This window comes from Haliotis asinina, chromosome 5, assembly GCF_037392515.1.
Source record: "Haliotis asinina isolate JCU_RB_2024 chromosome 5, JCU_Hal_asi_v2, whole genome shotgun sequence".
Classification (NCBI taxonomy): Eukaryota; Metazoa; Mollusca; class Gastropoda; order Lepetellida; family Haliotidae; genus Haliotis; species Haliotis asinina.
Genome location: NC_090284.1, coordinates 4,889,059 through 4,905,904, shown reverse-complemented (window position 1 = coordinate 4,905,904; position 16,846 = coordinate 4,889,059). Strand labels below are relative to the sequence as shown.

The 16,846-nt window shown below is 39.5% G+C and overlaps 1 protein-coding gene across 1 annotated transcript in view; it reads right to left on the bottom strand.

Moving 5' to 3' along the window:
* Positions 1-3,811: 3,811 nt before the first annotated feature.
* The window catches only part of LOC137283414 (COP9 signalosome complex subunit 4-like), a 16,265-nt gene continuing 3,230 nt past the window's right edge, over positions 3,812-16,846 (bottom strand). Inside the window, exons 2-11 of the mRNA XM_067814885.1 lie at positions 16,539-16,618; positions 15,805-15,956; positions 15,492-15,595; positions 15,199-15,352; positions 10,501-10,651; positions 9,512-9,596; positions 8,067-8,152; positions 7,499-7,614; positions 5,530-5,614; positions 3,812-4,369 (exon numbers count right to left, since the gene is read on the bottom strand). Coding sequence (XP_067670986.1) covers positions 4,236-4,369; positions 5,530-5,614; positions 7,499-7,614; positions 8,067-8,152; positions 9,512-9,596; positions 10,501-10,651; positions 15,199-15,352; positions 15,492-15,595; positions 15,805-15,956; positions 16,539-16,618 — 1,147 coding nt within the window. The 3' untranslated portion in view covers positions 3,812-4,235. The remainder of the gene's footprint in view (positions 4,370-5,529; positions 5,615-7,498; positions 7,615-8,066; positions 8,153-9,511; positions 9,597-10,500; positions 10,652-15,198; positions 15,353-15,491; positions 15,596-15,804; positions 15,957-16,538; positions 16,619-16,846) is intronic.

Here is a 16,846-nt window from a genome sequence, read left to right as displayed (position 1 = left end):
TGTTACTTAAGGTTGTCGATTATCAACTTTCTTTTCCTTCAGTAGAATAACTTTCGCTTTCGAGATGTAAGTTTATTTTGCATTTACTATGCTTCAGAACGTTCACAATCATTTCACAGCAACGGTAGAACTGCGTGAGTACACACAACCTTCTGCCTGGTACCCTTAAATTCTACACATTTCAAGAATGAGATATCATGAAACCATCACACGGTAATTTCACTAAAACATGGAATATTCAGCGTCAGTTTGTATATTTAGTATTGAGAATGTGATGTCATCCACTGTTGATGACGTCCTAGGAAGGATCTCAAATTTCTCAATGAATGATGGCATATACATATAACAAATGCCCCCTTTTATATAACCGTAAATTTGTGGAGCCTCTTTGTACAATTGGTACAAATGTATAATGAGGTGAATAAAAACTGATAATATAAACCAGTTCAAATACATGGCATCATGATTATATGTACATACAGACGAACCACGTTTATCCCATCTTCGATATCTCCTGGGTATACGTTCCGAACAGTCTCCACTATACCCTGGATGCATCTACGGCTCAGCCCGATAAATTTATTACCTCCCTTGGCTGGCTTTTTATCCAATCAGGTGTCTACGCTGGGAAGTTGAGCGAACCAATCACAACTCACTTTCGCTTTTTAAATTCTCTAACCGATTAAACTTGGCAAACAAACATGCAGAGGTTCTCTGAAAGAGGTAGATGGATTTCTAGCTTATGTTTTTAAAAGGTTTACGACCTATAAATTTGCCTGTATGATTTCCTCAAACCTTCGCAGTGGCAACTGCTACCTTTGTTGACACTGGCAAGTTCGGTTATAACGGCAGCCTTGCTGATTGGCTACTGTGCGAATGCGGAACCAGCAAAGGGAGGCAATAAAATTATCGGGCCGACCCGTAGATGCGTCCAGGGTATAGTGGAGACTTTTCGGAACGCATACCCTGGAGATATCGAGGATGCGTTTATCCGGGCGTTTTGGTTTCAAAATGGTTTCGGATAGCGATATGTCCGGTTAAATGGATCAAACAAGCAATGTATCCATGTATGTATATCAATGAACGAACACTGCTGTACTGCATTTGTGCAAAAATGAGGAGGCTCACTCAATCACGTTATTCCATCTTATTTTTAAAGCTACCTCATCGTGATATATTACTATTTGTTTTTGTTATTCTAACAATGACAGTATACGATAAATATTTCCGTACAGAAAATAACCAATATTTGCAATACAGGTTTTTTAAATTATCTTTTTATTTCAAAATAGGCTTCAAATAATCCAAATCATTTATCAGCATTTACACGTTTTGTTCATAAGGCAAATGTATGTTTTGCGAATGAGTTATCAACTCTGATGATGTTTATCATTAGGATTGGTGCCCTCCCGTCTATCCCAAAATTGAATTAGCCCTATTCCCGCCTATCCCAAACTTGAATTACCCCTATTCCCTCCTGTCCCTAACTTGAATTACCCCTATTCCCGCCCACCCCTAACTTGAATTACCCCTATTCCCGCCTATCCCTAACTTGAATTACCCCTATTCCCGCCCACCCCTAACTTGAATTACCCCTATTCCCGCCTATCCCTAACTTGAATTACCCCTATTCCCGCCTATCCCTAACTTGAATTACCCCTATTCCCGCCTATCCCTAACTTGAATTCCCCTATTCCCGCCTATCCCTAACTTGAATTACCCCTATTCCCGCCAGGCCCAAACTTGAATAAGGGCACGTCTCTGGATTTTCGTGCAAATTCATCAAACGTACATCGGATTTACCATTAGTGTCATTATATAGACTAGGCGACGTGTTGGTTCAGGCTTTAGAAGTGATCGACATAGATAAGTTTGCAGAGTATGTGACTAACCAGTGGGTTCAGAAGAAGGCCGCCAGACATGGAGCAACTTTGACAACCAGGGTCCCCATCTTGAAGGGTGGAATCATACATTCAACAAAGCCATCACGACACCTCCATTCTTATTTGTACAAGTTCATCAGTGTCTTCAAGACCATACAGGTCAAGGATGAAATTTCAGTTATCCAACTCTAGGCCACAGGTAGACTAAAGTACACTAAGTAGAAGATTTGCAGACTCAACTTCAGACCCTAAAGGCCAGATACAGATGTGGCGAAAATGACGTTTTCATCTCTGCAGACATCGCTTCCTGTTTAATAAATGTTGACTAATAAATTATTGTTTAAAGGCTAGAAGTATAGGGGTCTGAAGAGTAGGTTCAGATAACAAACTGACTGTGTTTATTTAGTGCGACTAATCCGTGAGCCCAAAAGTTGTAACTATTCCCACATAGCCCAACGTGTTTGTAAAGTAGTTACAGCCAGTTTTGGGCTAGGCGGGTATGATCCTTCGGATTACAGAGTAACCAATCTTGAAAAAAACTCACATAACCATCTGTTTTGAAATTACCTTTGGAACATCAGCGTTTGTTTAATGCATGTAACCTTTGGTGGTCTGTTCATTACTTCAGTAGACAGTTGTTCAGTTGTAGCGGCTGTTGTACCAAAACAGTTGTGACTAAAATTTGTTTATTTCGATCGAGGATGAAGTTTAATGAAAATAACTACTATCTTGACAGGAACACGGCAAGGGAAAGAACAAAGTGTTTAAGGGACCGTTCATAATTTATCTGTGTGTGAGTGAGTGAGTGAATGAGGACCCCCCAACCCCACCATAAAATTTATGTACTAAGTAAGTGAACTATGTTTTTGTTCCACCATCATTCACTACACATTGCTTCAGTGACACATTAGCCACAAATTAACCTATTATGCTTCCATGTAAACTTTTGTCACCAATTCGACACTGTTGGTCATCACTTGAAACGGGTGCCACTATTGGTCATCACTTAACACGGGTGCCACTCAGTAAACATTGCTGCTGTTTAATTAACGTGGTAGCCTTTACCTTAACCTCTGCAGCCACACACTAAGCACTGTTGCTGTTCTGAAAACGTGGTAGCCTTAACATTAAACTCTGCAGCCACTCATTAAACACTGTTGCTGTTCAGCTAACGTGGTAGCCTTTACATTAAACTCTGCAGCCACACACTAAACACTGTTGCTGTCCAGCTAACGTGGTAGCCTTTACATTAAACTCTGCAGCCACACACTAAACACTGTTGCTGTCCAGCTAACGTGGTAGCCTTTACATTAAACTCTGCAGCCACACACTAAACACTGTTGCTGTTCTGAAAACGTGGTAGCCTTTACATTAAACTCTGCAGCCACACACTAAACACTGTTGCTGTCCAGCTAACGTGGTAGCCTTAACATTAAACTCTGCAGCCACTCATTAAACACTGTTGCTGTCCAGCTAACGTGGTAGCCTTTACATTAAACTCTGCAGCCACACACTAAACACTGTTGCTGTCCAGCTAACGTGGTAGCCTTTACATTAAACTCTGCAGCCACACACTAAACACTGTTGCTGTTCTGCTAACGTGGTAGCCTTTTACTTAAACTCTGAAGCCACCCACTAAATACTGATGATGTTCAGCTATCGTGGCAGCCTTTACCTTAAACTCTGAAGCCATTCACTAAATACCGTTGATGTTCAGCTATCGTGGTAGCCTTTACCTTAAACTCTGAAGCCACTCATTAATGGTGCTACTCAACTCGTATTGAGTGGCAACACTTCAGATATGATATAAATCCATCCATCCATCTAGATGAGAGTGAGAGGGAGCCCTGGGACTGCAAGCAGGAGATACCTGCCGATTTACCTGATCTCATGCCTTGACACACAATGCAAAACAAAGCCATCAAACATTCATGAATATAAATACTTTATTCTCATAAGCATTTTTCACTTACATTTGTGATCACATTTACAATGTCATCACCACCTGTGAGGGAATATGTGCTGAAGATTCTGATCCCTGACGAGCAGTCTGCAGCAAATATTGACACCAGTGCTAACAATCTGGCCAGCAAGGCCTCTTCAACATGACAGAGATGTTCACTGTCTTCAGTGTCACATATCATTTCACATGACCAACATACTTTCTTCATAAAGTAACTGATGTATGATAGCCACCACAACAAAATACAAGATAACATGACTGTAAGTGAGGCACCTCCAACATGTTCCTCAAATACTGAGCAGGACTGCCCACAAGTTGCTTGCATTACTATCTGTATGGTACTGTCAAGTGTTAAAGCTGACAATTGTGTGTGCATTGTGCAAGGTCTGTCACTGCTGGATCTGTGCCTCCATTGTCTTCAGCATCCATTCTGGTGCAGTCTGTGAGATCTTCTCAATGATGTGGTTGACCTGGAAACACAGGCTCTGAATCTGCCGGTCCCACGTGGGAAGTGTTTCTCGGGCTGTAGGAACACACACAGGCATCAGCAAATGTCAAAAACATCATAGAAAGTAAATACAAACAAGTTTAATCAAAAACATCTTAAAAGTTATGTTTTACTAGTGCCAATGTTTCTTAGAAGCTTATCAAAATTATGTGTACTAATTTTTAAATGTATGTATATGTTAACAGTTAGCAAACCACCCATTCTCTGGCAAATCAGAATAGAAGTCTTTCATCCTACATCATCAAGAACACACAGTAACATAATTTGATGGCCATAGGAAAATGATTAGAATATTTGCTCTTTCAGTAGATGCATCATGGGTGAGTGAATTTACTTCTCTGCCGCACTCAGCAAACATTCAAACTATATGTCAGCAGTCTAAATAAACGAGTCCGGTCCAGACAATCCAAGGATCAACAGCATGAGCATTGATGTATGCAAATGCGATATGAAAGCGTGTCAGTGAGCCTGACCACCTCATCCCATTACATCAAGCATGGGTACTGAAGATCAATTCTAATCCTGATTTTCACGGGTGGCACCAAGAATGAGTATCAGTACCATCTTTGGATCTGAATGTCCAGAAGATACAGGACATGTTATAAAATGATACATCACATAACGTTCAGAGCACCAGAGCATTCACTTCTGTAACAATTCAGATTTGCATTTTATGAACTGTTAAAAGAAGAAAAAAATCCTCATTTTAAGACCTCTGTTCCCAGAACCACATCTAGGTTGAGCAGTGGGGGGTTTACATGATGAAAATGTAAATCATGGTCACTCAATGACAAACACATCCATTCCCAGTAACTGGTATACCGCAATGTGGATACCTGTATATACTGCAGTGCAATCTCTTTGTCTGAACACTTCACAAGTAAGTACACTGGATCAAACTTTCAGTGGTTTCCTGGATTTCAATTCATTTTTTGAACTTGTGCCAGTAAAATGAAAATACAGTGCTAAAAACTGCGGTACACCAGTATATCCCAGATGTTTTGCAATATGAATTCAACAGGGCTGCGACCCTGTTACAAGATACAAGTGTGCTACACCATGATGTGTTGTACAACCCTACAGGAGGTGGGGACATGGTACAGCTGCTGACGTCAGCAAATAGCAACACATGAACACTTAGTGCATACAGAAGACGTACTGAGGAGATGACTTACCTTCAAAATGAACAATGGAGTCAATCTGGTCTATGTTCCCATTCATACGGCCTTCGGTGATCATCTGAGAGGCAATTTTTTCTGCCTGAATGAAAGGACAAAACCCTACAGGCAAAAAGTTCGTCAACATTCTACACTCAACAAGTAAACAATCTAAGACTTGAAAACTGGGAAATGGTGTACGTAGAACTAAGCTAGCAGGAAGATTTTTTAGTTCATGGTGTCTTTTGTCTACTCACAGCTGGTCAACATTATCATGGCATGGAGAAAGTCTAACAGAAGTATTCAACAAACAATGCACAGTGACATAAACAATTACAATAGCACGCTTTCTGAGGTCTTGCCTTTGTTAATAATCCTAACCAGTCTCCTGTTACTCTAATATTTAGTCCATTTATATACACAGTGATACATCTGTCTAGTCTCTACTATTGCCAGAGAAGGAAAGTCTCTGTGACAATAAATTAAATCTGGTCAGTCCAGAAATCCCTTTTCTAATCAATTACTGTTTGGGATGTCTACACAAGCCTAGCAAGTGGCAATCATCAAGACATAATTTCTTCTCCAAAGGGTTCCAATGGTTGGTGTGATGAGATGGTGATGCACCAACTAGTTAAAGATGTCGGGTCAAATTTTACATTTGCAGATGCCACTAATATGATTGAACATAAAAAATTATAATTATCGCCACGAATTTATTGAGAAATTACTTTGAAAATTATAAGGTACCATCAGTGATCTTTATCTAGTTAATGGACCAGAAATTACTTACTTCACTTTATTAAGTCTTCTAGTAGTTTCTTTTTTTTTGAGTATTTTTCATTCACTTTACTTGTGTACTTGGTTACAGTTCAACAGGATATATGGGTAGAATAGGATGTAACAAACTGCACAGTAAAGAGGCAGACAGTACAATATATTTTGTACTGGAAATATCTGGATTAAACAGTACAACTGATACACAGATGATACAGCGAATGCAAGACGCTCGTTTCTAGTTACATTATTGTAGCAATGACATTCCATTTTCTGTAAAAGTGTTTCATGTTGACATTTTTCTTATCGATAATTTCTCTGTCTCACAAACATCCTTTAATAATGTTCTGTAGAATGTGAAGCTGGGTTTGTATCCTTTTATATTCATAACGGTAGTTCCTAAGCTTCTGGTAGCTGATCCTAAACACGAGTAACCCCATGTGTGCAGAAGACTGAGTCATGCAGTGCTATCAAGTTTTACCAGTTGAAGGGTTGCACTTCCCAACAGAATGAAGAGGAGATGAATTCTGTTTAGGGTGAAGATAACCCATTTATGATACTGTTGTGAGATAAATGAACTTTCAAACCAATCATATGTCAATGACAAATGAGCCAAGATGTGGACTCCCATTTTGACAACAACAGTGAGGTCATTAAAGAGGCGGAGTGTTGGTTTCCATGAAATTAGGGGGTCTATTAAAGCAGTCTGCTGAAGGTCAAGCGATGTTGGGAGAAAAGTGTCACTCTAAATGGTGACTATGTAGAGAAGTCTTTAGGACAAGAGTTCAAAATAAAGTTTCTACCCTGAAAACATCTTGGCTGATAATAAAAACTTTTAGATTAACCCTCGTATCTTGTAAAAACACCTATCTTGGCCAAACATTTGAATTCTTGAAGCATGTTTTCAGATGAGTAGACCAAATTCATTATGACATGTTTTTCTGCTCATCAGTAAGAGCTGCACCAAGTTCATTGAGAGTGGTGGGTGGAATTTGATGTTGATGTCAGTAGTTGAATGAAAATATGATTTCAGTGTGAACCAATCAATGTTATACTTTCCTTGATTTCCTCTAACTCTAGAAGTATTTTGGAGGACATAAAGATATGTTTCCATAACCATTGTTATTATGATACTGTTACTGAGATGCTGGTGTTACCATTTCCCAACAACAACCGAATGTGTTCCCATGATGGCATGTTGTCACACACCTACCTTCTGTGGAGGAATCTCAAGAAGGGAACCCAGTTCTTCAAATGAAATGTTGTTATAAAGTTTACTAGCAGAGAGCAAGTTGTGTTCTATCACTGCTCGATCCAAAATGGTTGACCCTAAAATGAACAAATATTTTGACAAATCAAAAAATATAGACAAGAAAACTGCACGAGGCAAAACAAAATCACTCAATACTGACTGTATGCCACCAACAGTCCTCCAAACACTGACTGTCTGCTACCCTCCTATCATGTGATCACTTTCTGCTACCCTCCTATCATATGATGTCTGTCTGTCTGCTACCCTCCTACAATTTGATGACTGTCTGATACCCTCCTATCATGTGATGTCTGCTACCCTCCTATCATGTGATCACTTTCTGCTACCCTCCTATCATATGATGTCTGTCTGTCTGATACCCTCCTACAATTTGATGACTGTCTGATACCCTCCTATCATGTGATCACTGACTCTTACATAATCACTGACATTCTATAGTAAAGTGTCTGCTACCCTTCACAGTCTACACACAGAGCATCTGCTTCTCTCCTATAGTAAGATCACTGACCGTCTGCTGTGATGGCTTTCTGGTGGGGCTGCAACAAGGCTTGAAAGTCCTGGAGGTCACTGCTGCGGATGATGCGATCTAAGTACCTGTAGGACGGGAAATACATGATCAGTGTCATGTAGTGTATGGTGAGTCTACCCAACATGAGACAGCTCCTGGTACCATCTGATATTTACTATTACTTTGAACAGTAACCTTCCCTCTGTTCTGCTGTGATCAGAGTTGTGTTTGGAGGTACTGTGATTCCTGATACTGTTGACACTACATGTAGTGTTCCTCTCATATACACATATACACTGTTCCAAAAGATTCTCTGATCACTGGGTCTTCGCACAGCTAAAAGGATTTGTGACCAACTTGTTTTGCTGTGGAAACTTGGAAAAAGTGAATAAGAATTACTTTTATTTTAGAATAGAAACATTCTAGCATTACCATGGCAGACTTCACATGTTATCAGTGAAACATAAACCACAAAAATCACACATTGTCAACAATCCTATCAACTAAACATTGACTGCCTGCTACTTACCTAACCCATTTATCAACAACCATTTGCTATGACAACATACTAGCAGTACCATGACTCATTTCACACATATCATGTAATCAAGTCACTTATTTTTTATATCATTGGGAATTTATGATGACTTTGGCTCCATATTTACAGCAAACTACTGTGCCCTGAGCAGGTGTAGAGGAAATCTCATAATTAGGTAATATATCCCACATTTGAAGACCAAATGATGACAGGATGTGAAAAGAGTGAGTAAGTTTAGTTTCACGCCACACTCAGCAAAATTCCAGCTGTATGGTGGAGGTCTGCAAATAATTGAGCCTGGACGAGACAATCCAGTGATCAACAGCATGAGCATCGACCTGCACAACTGGGAACTGAGATGTCAAAGCTATGGTTAAATATAAAACGCTGGCAGCAACACTTGGAGGCTTGGTGTTAGTGACTAAAACTTTTCTTTTCTTTGTGTTGGATCTGACTTCATGTATACACTGTGGTAGCGCAGAAGCATTACTGAGTGCGGTGTTAGCGAACAAACAGCTACCAAAAGCTTTCAACTGTTTAGTGCAAATTGTGTGTGTGAGTGACATGTGGTACAAGCAGAGAAATACATTTACCATATTCATTCATACTTATACCTGATGTCATCACTGATTTTCAGTGAAGTGGTCATACAATATGACATCCAGTCATAATAATAGAATATGTTTTGACATGTCCTTGAGACTGATTGTTCCCTATGTTGTTGATATTAGGATTACTCACCACTGACTTATATCTGTGTGTTGAGAAGAAGTATGATAACACATGTGATAGTCCATGGAATTATGTTCAATTTTAATTTTTTTCCAGAAACATTGGAGATTTGTTTCTGTGTGATTTATAATAAACCTTACGCTTTATTTTCTCAAAAAAACTCAGTGTGACTCACATCTTCTCAAGGATGTTGAAGGCTGGCAGCTGCTGACACCTCTCATCCTTGAACAAAGTTGCCAACATCCGCGATCTCTGTTGACCTGCACAGAGACAGTCAAGTCTGTGAGACAGCTGTGGCTGAGATACTAAAAAAACTTGTTCAAAATAACAGCAAGTGAATAATTTTCTGTTGTTTATTGACCCAGTAGGCAATATGGCAGCTGTATAATTTCATTCTGAATATAATCAAATATGGACCAGACAAATGTTCGACTGCTATAAGGAACAACCCTCATATGCAAATGGGACACACACTCAACCACATCAGTGAACATCCGGATTAGAGTAGGCCTTCAGCAACCCAAGCTTGTCGTAAGAGGCGACCAACGACACTGAATCGTCAGGTTTACTGACTTGGTTAACATATGGCATCATATCCCAATTGTTTAGGTCGATGCTCAAGCTGTTGATCACTGGATTGTCTGGTTCAGACTTGATTATTTACAGACTGTTGCTATATAGCTCGAATATTGCTAAGTGCAGTGCAAAACTACAACCAACCGACTACAATCAACCAGGTCACTGATAGTCACCATAACATCCATTAAAGTGGAAGATGTCTAATCTGGCAAGTTGTGAACACCATCATAAAATATCAGTCCCATCCGTGGCTTGTACATTTATCATCAGCTCTACAATCTTGCACATTGTCTAAACCAGATTATTTCTTCAGTTCCAATTATTGCTGGTTTAGACTGTATATTGCCTCTTACAACAAAAATAGGTTATAGGGACCCATCATTGAATCCCTACATGGCTGAGGTTTTAACAGGAGAACTGAGATTTCACGGTTAAACATTCAGCAAAAAGACAGTCATAAGACTTGACGGCCTGTAAATTGTTATCAAAACTGTATGTTTTATGTTTGTAAATATTAGAAATCTTTTCATCAGAGAACCATCATTAAAGGCAATGGGTAACTAGACAGAAGATAATAAAAAGCACCTGCTGAAGCCAGTATGGTACAGATGAGTGCATTCTTTAAAGCTGTCAGCCTCTCTTGTTCTGCTACAATTGTCTTGTATGACAGTTCATTGTATCTCTGGGCAGCCTCAATAAATTTTCTTCTGAAATCCAGTACTCGTGCATAACATGCCTGTAAAAAATGAATACACGATTAGTCATATTTTCAACTGATTATTTTCTCTATAATTTCTGAAGTATTTTATATTACTATTGAATTTCGCTTATTGGCCCATTCTCTGTAATATCTGTATATATAAAAGATGTCATCACATTACATTACATATATTTTGATTTGAATTGACACTAAAATGGGAATTCCCAGCTCCAGTAAAGTTTTCACAAACACTGACACACTATAGCTGACTGAGACATAATACCGGGATATAAACTTTAAGAGGTTGGATACTGTGGTTTGTGTGCATACTGTATACGAGGGTATTTATATTATGCAGTTATTTCCCTTTATTTGGCTTCTAACATACTTGATATTTTGGCCACACAAGCATTTATCTCAAGGTAAACGTGGTCAAGAAGTATCTCCCCTTATCAAATTTAAATGGGTATGCTGTTTCAGATGGAGATACTGTTGATACCCTCGATAATGTTGATACCCCCTGGTAACATATTTTCTAAAATTTTCATTTTATAAAAAAAATCTTGTTACTATAAACATTTTTTTCCACTAATGGATCAATACTTTGTTTGACTTCCTTTTGCTAAAGAATTTAATGAATGTGTCAAATACTACATACTGTCCTGAAAATTGATTTTCCTGATTTATTTCATATCGATTTTTCTACAAATTGATACCAAATTTGACATTTTGATATTTGGTATGCAACCTCATTAATGGCACTTATAAATATGAGCCTGACTTCCATGGAGTGGCATTTTGTCTTGGCAAAAACAAACCCCAATTTAAGTGGAATTCCCCAATCCAAATATAGATCAAGCTTAAATTTACCAGTCACATGAACTCAAACGACAGTCAGGAGCACGACCAAGTTCCAGGGATTGAACAAATGCCAAGCCAGTGATCGTTTATTTCATATTAATGCCTCTAAATATCCCCTCCTTTTCAGGAGGACTTAGCAAGGGCCTTGATTAAACCCCAAGGGTTCACACCCAGACTCTCAATGTTTTATCCAATACACAACCGGACTGTCAAAAAGCAATGGAGAGTGAGACAGTGCTCAAGGGTGCTCTGATAACACCCAGAGCGTCATCTACCTTGGAAAACATAAAAACCTGCAGATAGCAGACAGACTGCTTCGATAAGGTCTATGAATACTGTACACTCCATATTGTAACAAAGCAGCAATAATAAACACTTAAGAAGAACTTGAAAGAAGGCTTCAGCATCTCAAGGACCAGTTTCACACATAAGAGATTTCAATAATGAACTATGCTGATCAGAATGGCTACCTTGCTAAAAGTGACCACAACAAAGAATCTACTGTATGACATATTTTGTTTTCCTTAACAACCTGTGCATCAAATGTCGCAGTGTTAGTGGATGATTATCTCCATTATCTCCTTACGTAATAAACGAATTTATAAAATTCCAGTTTTCGACAGTCTGGGTGGACACCACCCCAAGAAAACAAGCAAAGCTTTCTCAGGAAATTGAACAAAAGCAGACGTCATTATGTAATTGACGGAAGCGATAAAATGCCACCACCAGAACCCCTCATTATGACGAAGGAAAATTTAAACACCCATCTCCTGAAAAGATACAGAAACAGTGTTATCCCAAAACCTAACTCAGTTATAGACAAGACATGATAAGACATGACAAGACAAGACACGATAACCAGACTGACCAAACCGAGCATGCACATTAAAGTGCTTCTCGAGTCGGTAGTACTTAATGAACGTGGTAGGTTGTCTCTTCAATGTTCAGGGCTGCGGCATATGCTTCAGAGGTCGCTACTGCTACAAGCTCAATAGGAGCCATCTTGTGGAAGCCACTGTCTATCTTAAGACTGGCTGTCTAATATTGATTCTGTCATTGTGAAAGACCATCAGCTCGGGATCACATGAATGATGCCAAGCCATCTGCCACACATTACTGCCAGAAATGCCCCCTTCCAACTCAACAGTTGGAGTGGAAGAGACGACGGATTATGAAAAAGAAGACCGAACAGCCAATCAAGGGCAATGAGAAGGTGCTGCCCCAAGAGAGCACCATTGACAGGTATGTGGAATGCTGAAATATCATTGGAATAATGGCTGAAGCAGCAAGACCTACTAACTTGCAGAAAAGTGTATGGCATGAATAGCAGGCTCATCCATCCATATTCTGAATGTTTGGTGCACAACAGCAGGATACAGTGTCTCCTTGCTTCAGGATGTAAGTCATCAGCATCCGGTTGTCCATCTCGAGATAAACCACCTGTTTCTAAACGTGCTCCACAAACTGTTGAAACACCAACCTGACTACTCTCCATTCCAGCTCATTGATGAGGATGACCTCATTCTCTGACATTGACAGTTCGCCTAGAACACCTCCCCTATCTATGAGGGGTGCATCTGTTTGGATCAAGAGGGTGTCCCTTGTAGAGATTCCTGACATTGGTCTACCACTGAAGATGAGGAATCAACCACTCTGCCATGTTTCTTAGCAACTGGAGCCATGTCCTTGCTGAAGCTCTGGAAGACTCATGGAACTGAAGAGTTATCTTCTGGATTTCAACATTGCGGTCTTCAGACTTGGAGACAAGGCCATGCTTAGACATGTATCTCACCCCAAGAAGGACCAGATTCTGAATCACGACAAGGTCTGACTTCTTGAGATTGACAATCCAGCCCAGTTTTGTAAGAATGTCCAACATTGGTTGTGTGGCTTCATGACAAAACTGTTGGGCTAGTGCCCTGAAGAGTCAGTTCTTTAGGGATGGGTGACAACACTGGCTTTGCGATCTGGTAACATGGCTGGATTGAACATCGATCTGTTGAAAACCCTCACCAGAACAGCAATGAATAAGGGGAGCACATGAAAAGGGTAGCACAATCTGCTGAAGGAAAACTGAAGGTACTTCCTGAAATTGGGGGGCATGGGACATGGGTTCTTGAGGTCAAGTGTTGTTACTCAATCTCCTACCTCGAAAGATGACATCACTGAAAGCAGTGTGTCCATCTTGAAGGATGGTATTTCTGTTAACTTGTTCAGCCCACTGAATTTGAGAATACGCCAGAATCATCTGTCCTAAGTAATGAGGAAATAAGCTGAGTAGAAGTTCACATTTCCTCACCTTTTGGGACCCTGTCGATGGCTGTCTTGTCCAGAAGAAACTGGACTTTGACACCGAGTCCGGCAATCCAGAAAATGATTATATATCTCAGTTCCAAATGCCCATCCCTGAGCATCAACAGGACCCAGACATGGCTTTCTTCCAAAGGGAATATTGATAGCCTGCCTCACAGGTATTCGCAGTAGAAAGCAGTGAACCTCTGCAGCTGGCATTTGGTTGTGGTGGAGACACCAAGGGATTAATAGGAGTCAGAGCTGACTCCCCTTTCCAAATGAAAAGGCTGCTGGAAGCCAGCTGCCCTGCCCTTCTTAGTCTGCAGAGAGCATTCCTCTCAATAGACTCCCTCCGTGATGTGGAAGGAAGGGAAGCGGCAAGAACCGAGGACCATAAGTGAGAAATGGAGGGTTGTTCTAGGAACAAGCAGCCTCCAAGACCACTTCAGATACAAACCCCATATAGTAGGGCAACAAGAGTAGTGCCTGTTGTGTGGCTGCCAAGTACCTTGGTCTGGCAAGTCAGGCAATGTTTAAAAGACAGCTTAATTAAAATCAACCAAACCTGGTAAACTGTGTGTATATGTATGTAATAAATGTATGTATTCTGAACATAACGCAAACCTTACCTACACAAGGATAACCTAATGCAATTGCAATAATTAACATGTGAAACATAAAAGCAAACACAGCAACATTCACTAAGATGTAAACATACAGAAGAATATAGAATGACACTGCATTTGCCATCTTGTCGAAAATGTTGCCTAAAGTGGAGACTTTGTGCAAAGAGAATACAACACTAAATGCAACAGAATGTGCAGAAATACCTCAGCAAAATTCAATTAGCATCTTCAAAATAAAAAAAGCACAAGCTTGAAGCAAATATGTAAATAAACATAATGTGATGTAAAAGAAATAATACACACAACAATCCCAAATCAAAAGTGTAAGAGCCTTTCAAGCAAAAATGTGCATAGGATTAGGAAATGTTGGCTGCCACAAGCCACCGTCTTACAAACACTTGGTTTTGAGTGGTGACGTAAAAGTTACAACATTAAAGAATGGAATTTTTTCTAAATGTGTCCACCCATGTAATTAAAAAGGGACCATACATACAGTATTCATATCTTTCTCACTCATCTTGATAGGAAATCGACTTTAAAAGTTCAAAAATCGTGTGCATGTCTTCACTTGATCAATGACAGCATGGAAATTGATTAGTGAGGTTAGAATTACCTTGTCTTGGCTGCAGACCTGGGGAGGCTCTCTAGGGGTGGTCAAACACAGCAAAGACAAGGTTTTTTGTTTTGTAAATATTTTATTAAAAATATTGGTATGACTGTAAGAATTTGTGTAGGACATAAAATAAGTACACCAAGGAGGACCTCTTCTGAAAAAGAATAGGAGGTGATATTACTCCTCATCACCTTGTAGTGTATCTGGAGATGTTCGTTCTGAGTGTCAGCCTGGAGGAGAGATGCTCGGTTGATGTATGCCTCTGCTTGCACAGGATCATCATCCTCCAAGTACAATCTGGCAATCTTCAGGTACGTCTCTAGCTTGTAGTCAGTGCTGTACTGCCTGAAAGTCACGTGCAAATACATTATAATCTGTTAGTGCCTTTTGCTAACAGTACAGAATTACAATGACCTGAGGGTTTTCTAAGAGGAAACAATAGTAAAGTGGAAGCAGTGTTTCATACTCTCTACGGTAAACCTACTTCTGTCCAGTCTCCAGTGGAATTCCAACCAAGACGTTTGCTGCTTCCCTCCAGCACTGCTCCCGCTCGTAGATGTCTGCCAAGTGTTGTCTAATGGCTGCAACCTGCAGCATATAAACAAGGCTGTAATCAACTAAATAATCCAATTTTACAGTACTTTTACAACATAAATATTTTTTTCATTCAGTGCATAATTAATGTATACTGTAGATTTATAAGAAAATATTTCCACAGAAGTTGATTTACATGAAGGAAAACATCTAAATTACACATTGGTAAAAACAATAATTTCAGATTTGATCTGATTTCATACCTGTTCTTCAAAAGATATGACTCTTGTGTGTATCTTGTCTAATGTGTAGTGTGCCACCTGCTTTGCTATAGCATCTGGTAACTTTGAAAGCTGGGAAGTAAAATCTGACAGAATCTGCCGCGATATCACCAGGCTAACATTTTCATTCACCACTGCAATGACAAAGATTGAAAGGTTTATTGCAAAGGTGGGTCTCTCCAGTGAGATGTTTTAAAAGTAAACATAAATAAACATAATATTAGTTACTTGTTCCTCAGGTTCCCTTTTCCTCACAATACACAACTTGAACCATATATATCATGGAATTAGTATGGAATGAGAGCAAGTATTCAAATGGGGGTCTCCTGTTCTTTTCTCTCTGATTCTATAGTTATTAATCTGAAGGACCTTTAGCATTGTCAGCTTTGGGGCCATGTCATTTTACCTTGACTTTCAAGGACTTTAATGGACTTTTCCTTAATTTGAAAACTAAATGTGCTGTGCTTTTAATGTTTTCTACATGATATCATCACATCATAAATGAATAGCTATACATATTATATAATGTATTTGCAGAGCACTTAATATCCACCTCAAAGTGGCCCTAGCTATGAATTGTTGCTTGAGACACAATGCTGAGCCTTCACAATGAGATATTTTACCTCGGCATGATTATTAGTAGGATAGGATGGATAATGTGGAGAACTTAGCCCGCAAAGGAGGACAGCAATGGAAGAGTAAAGTTAAGGACTCACATGCTTCTACAAAAGCTTGAAGAGATGGAATCAAGTCGGCTCCGCCAGTTTTCAATACAGCTTCAAGGATGGCTTTATATCTGAAAATGGAACAGTTATACTATATAAACCTGAAGTTTTAAATGTCAGCTGAAAGGAAATTCTGCAAAACTTCTTGAGGTTCATTGCTCTTTCATCACAAGTCAGACAAAAGAGACTGTTTACTGAGTTCAGCAACATAGTGCCATTAATACACCAGACTGAAAGTAAGTTTGGCTTAAGAATTAATCTAATTAGCTATTGTAGCCAGTACACTGCCACAGTACCAT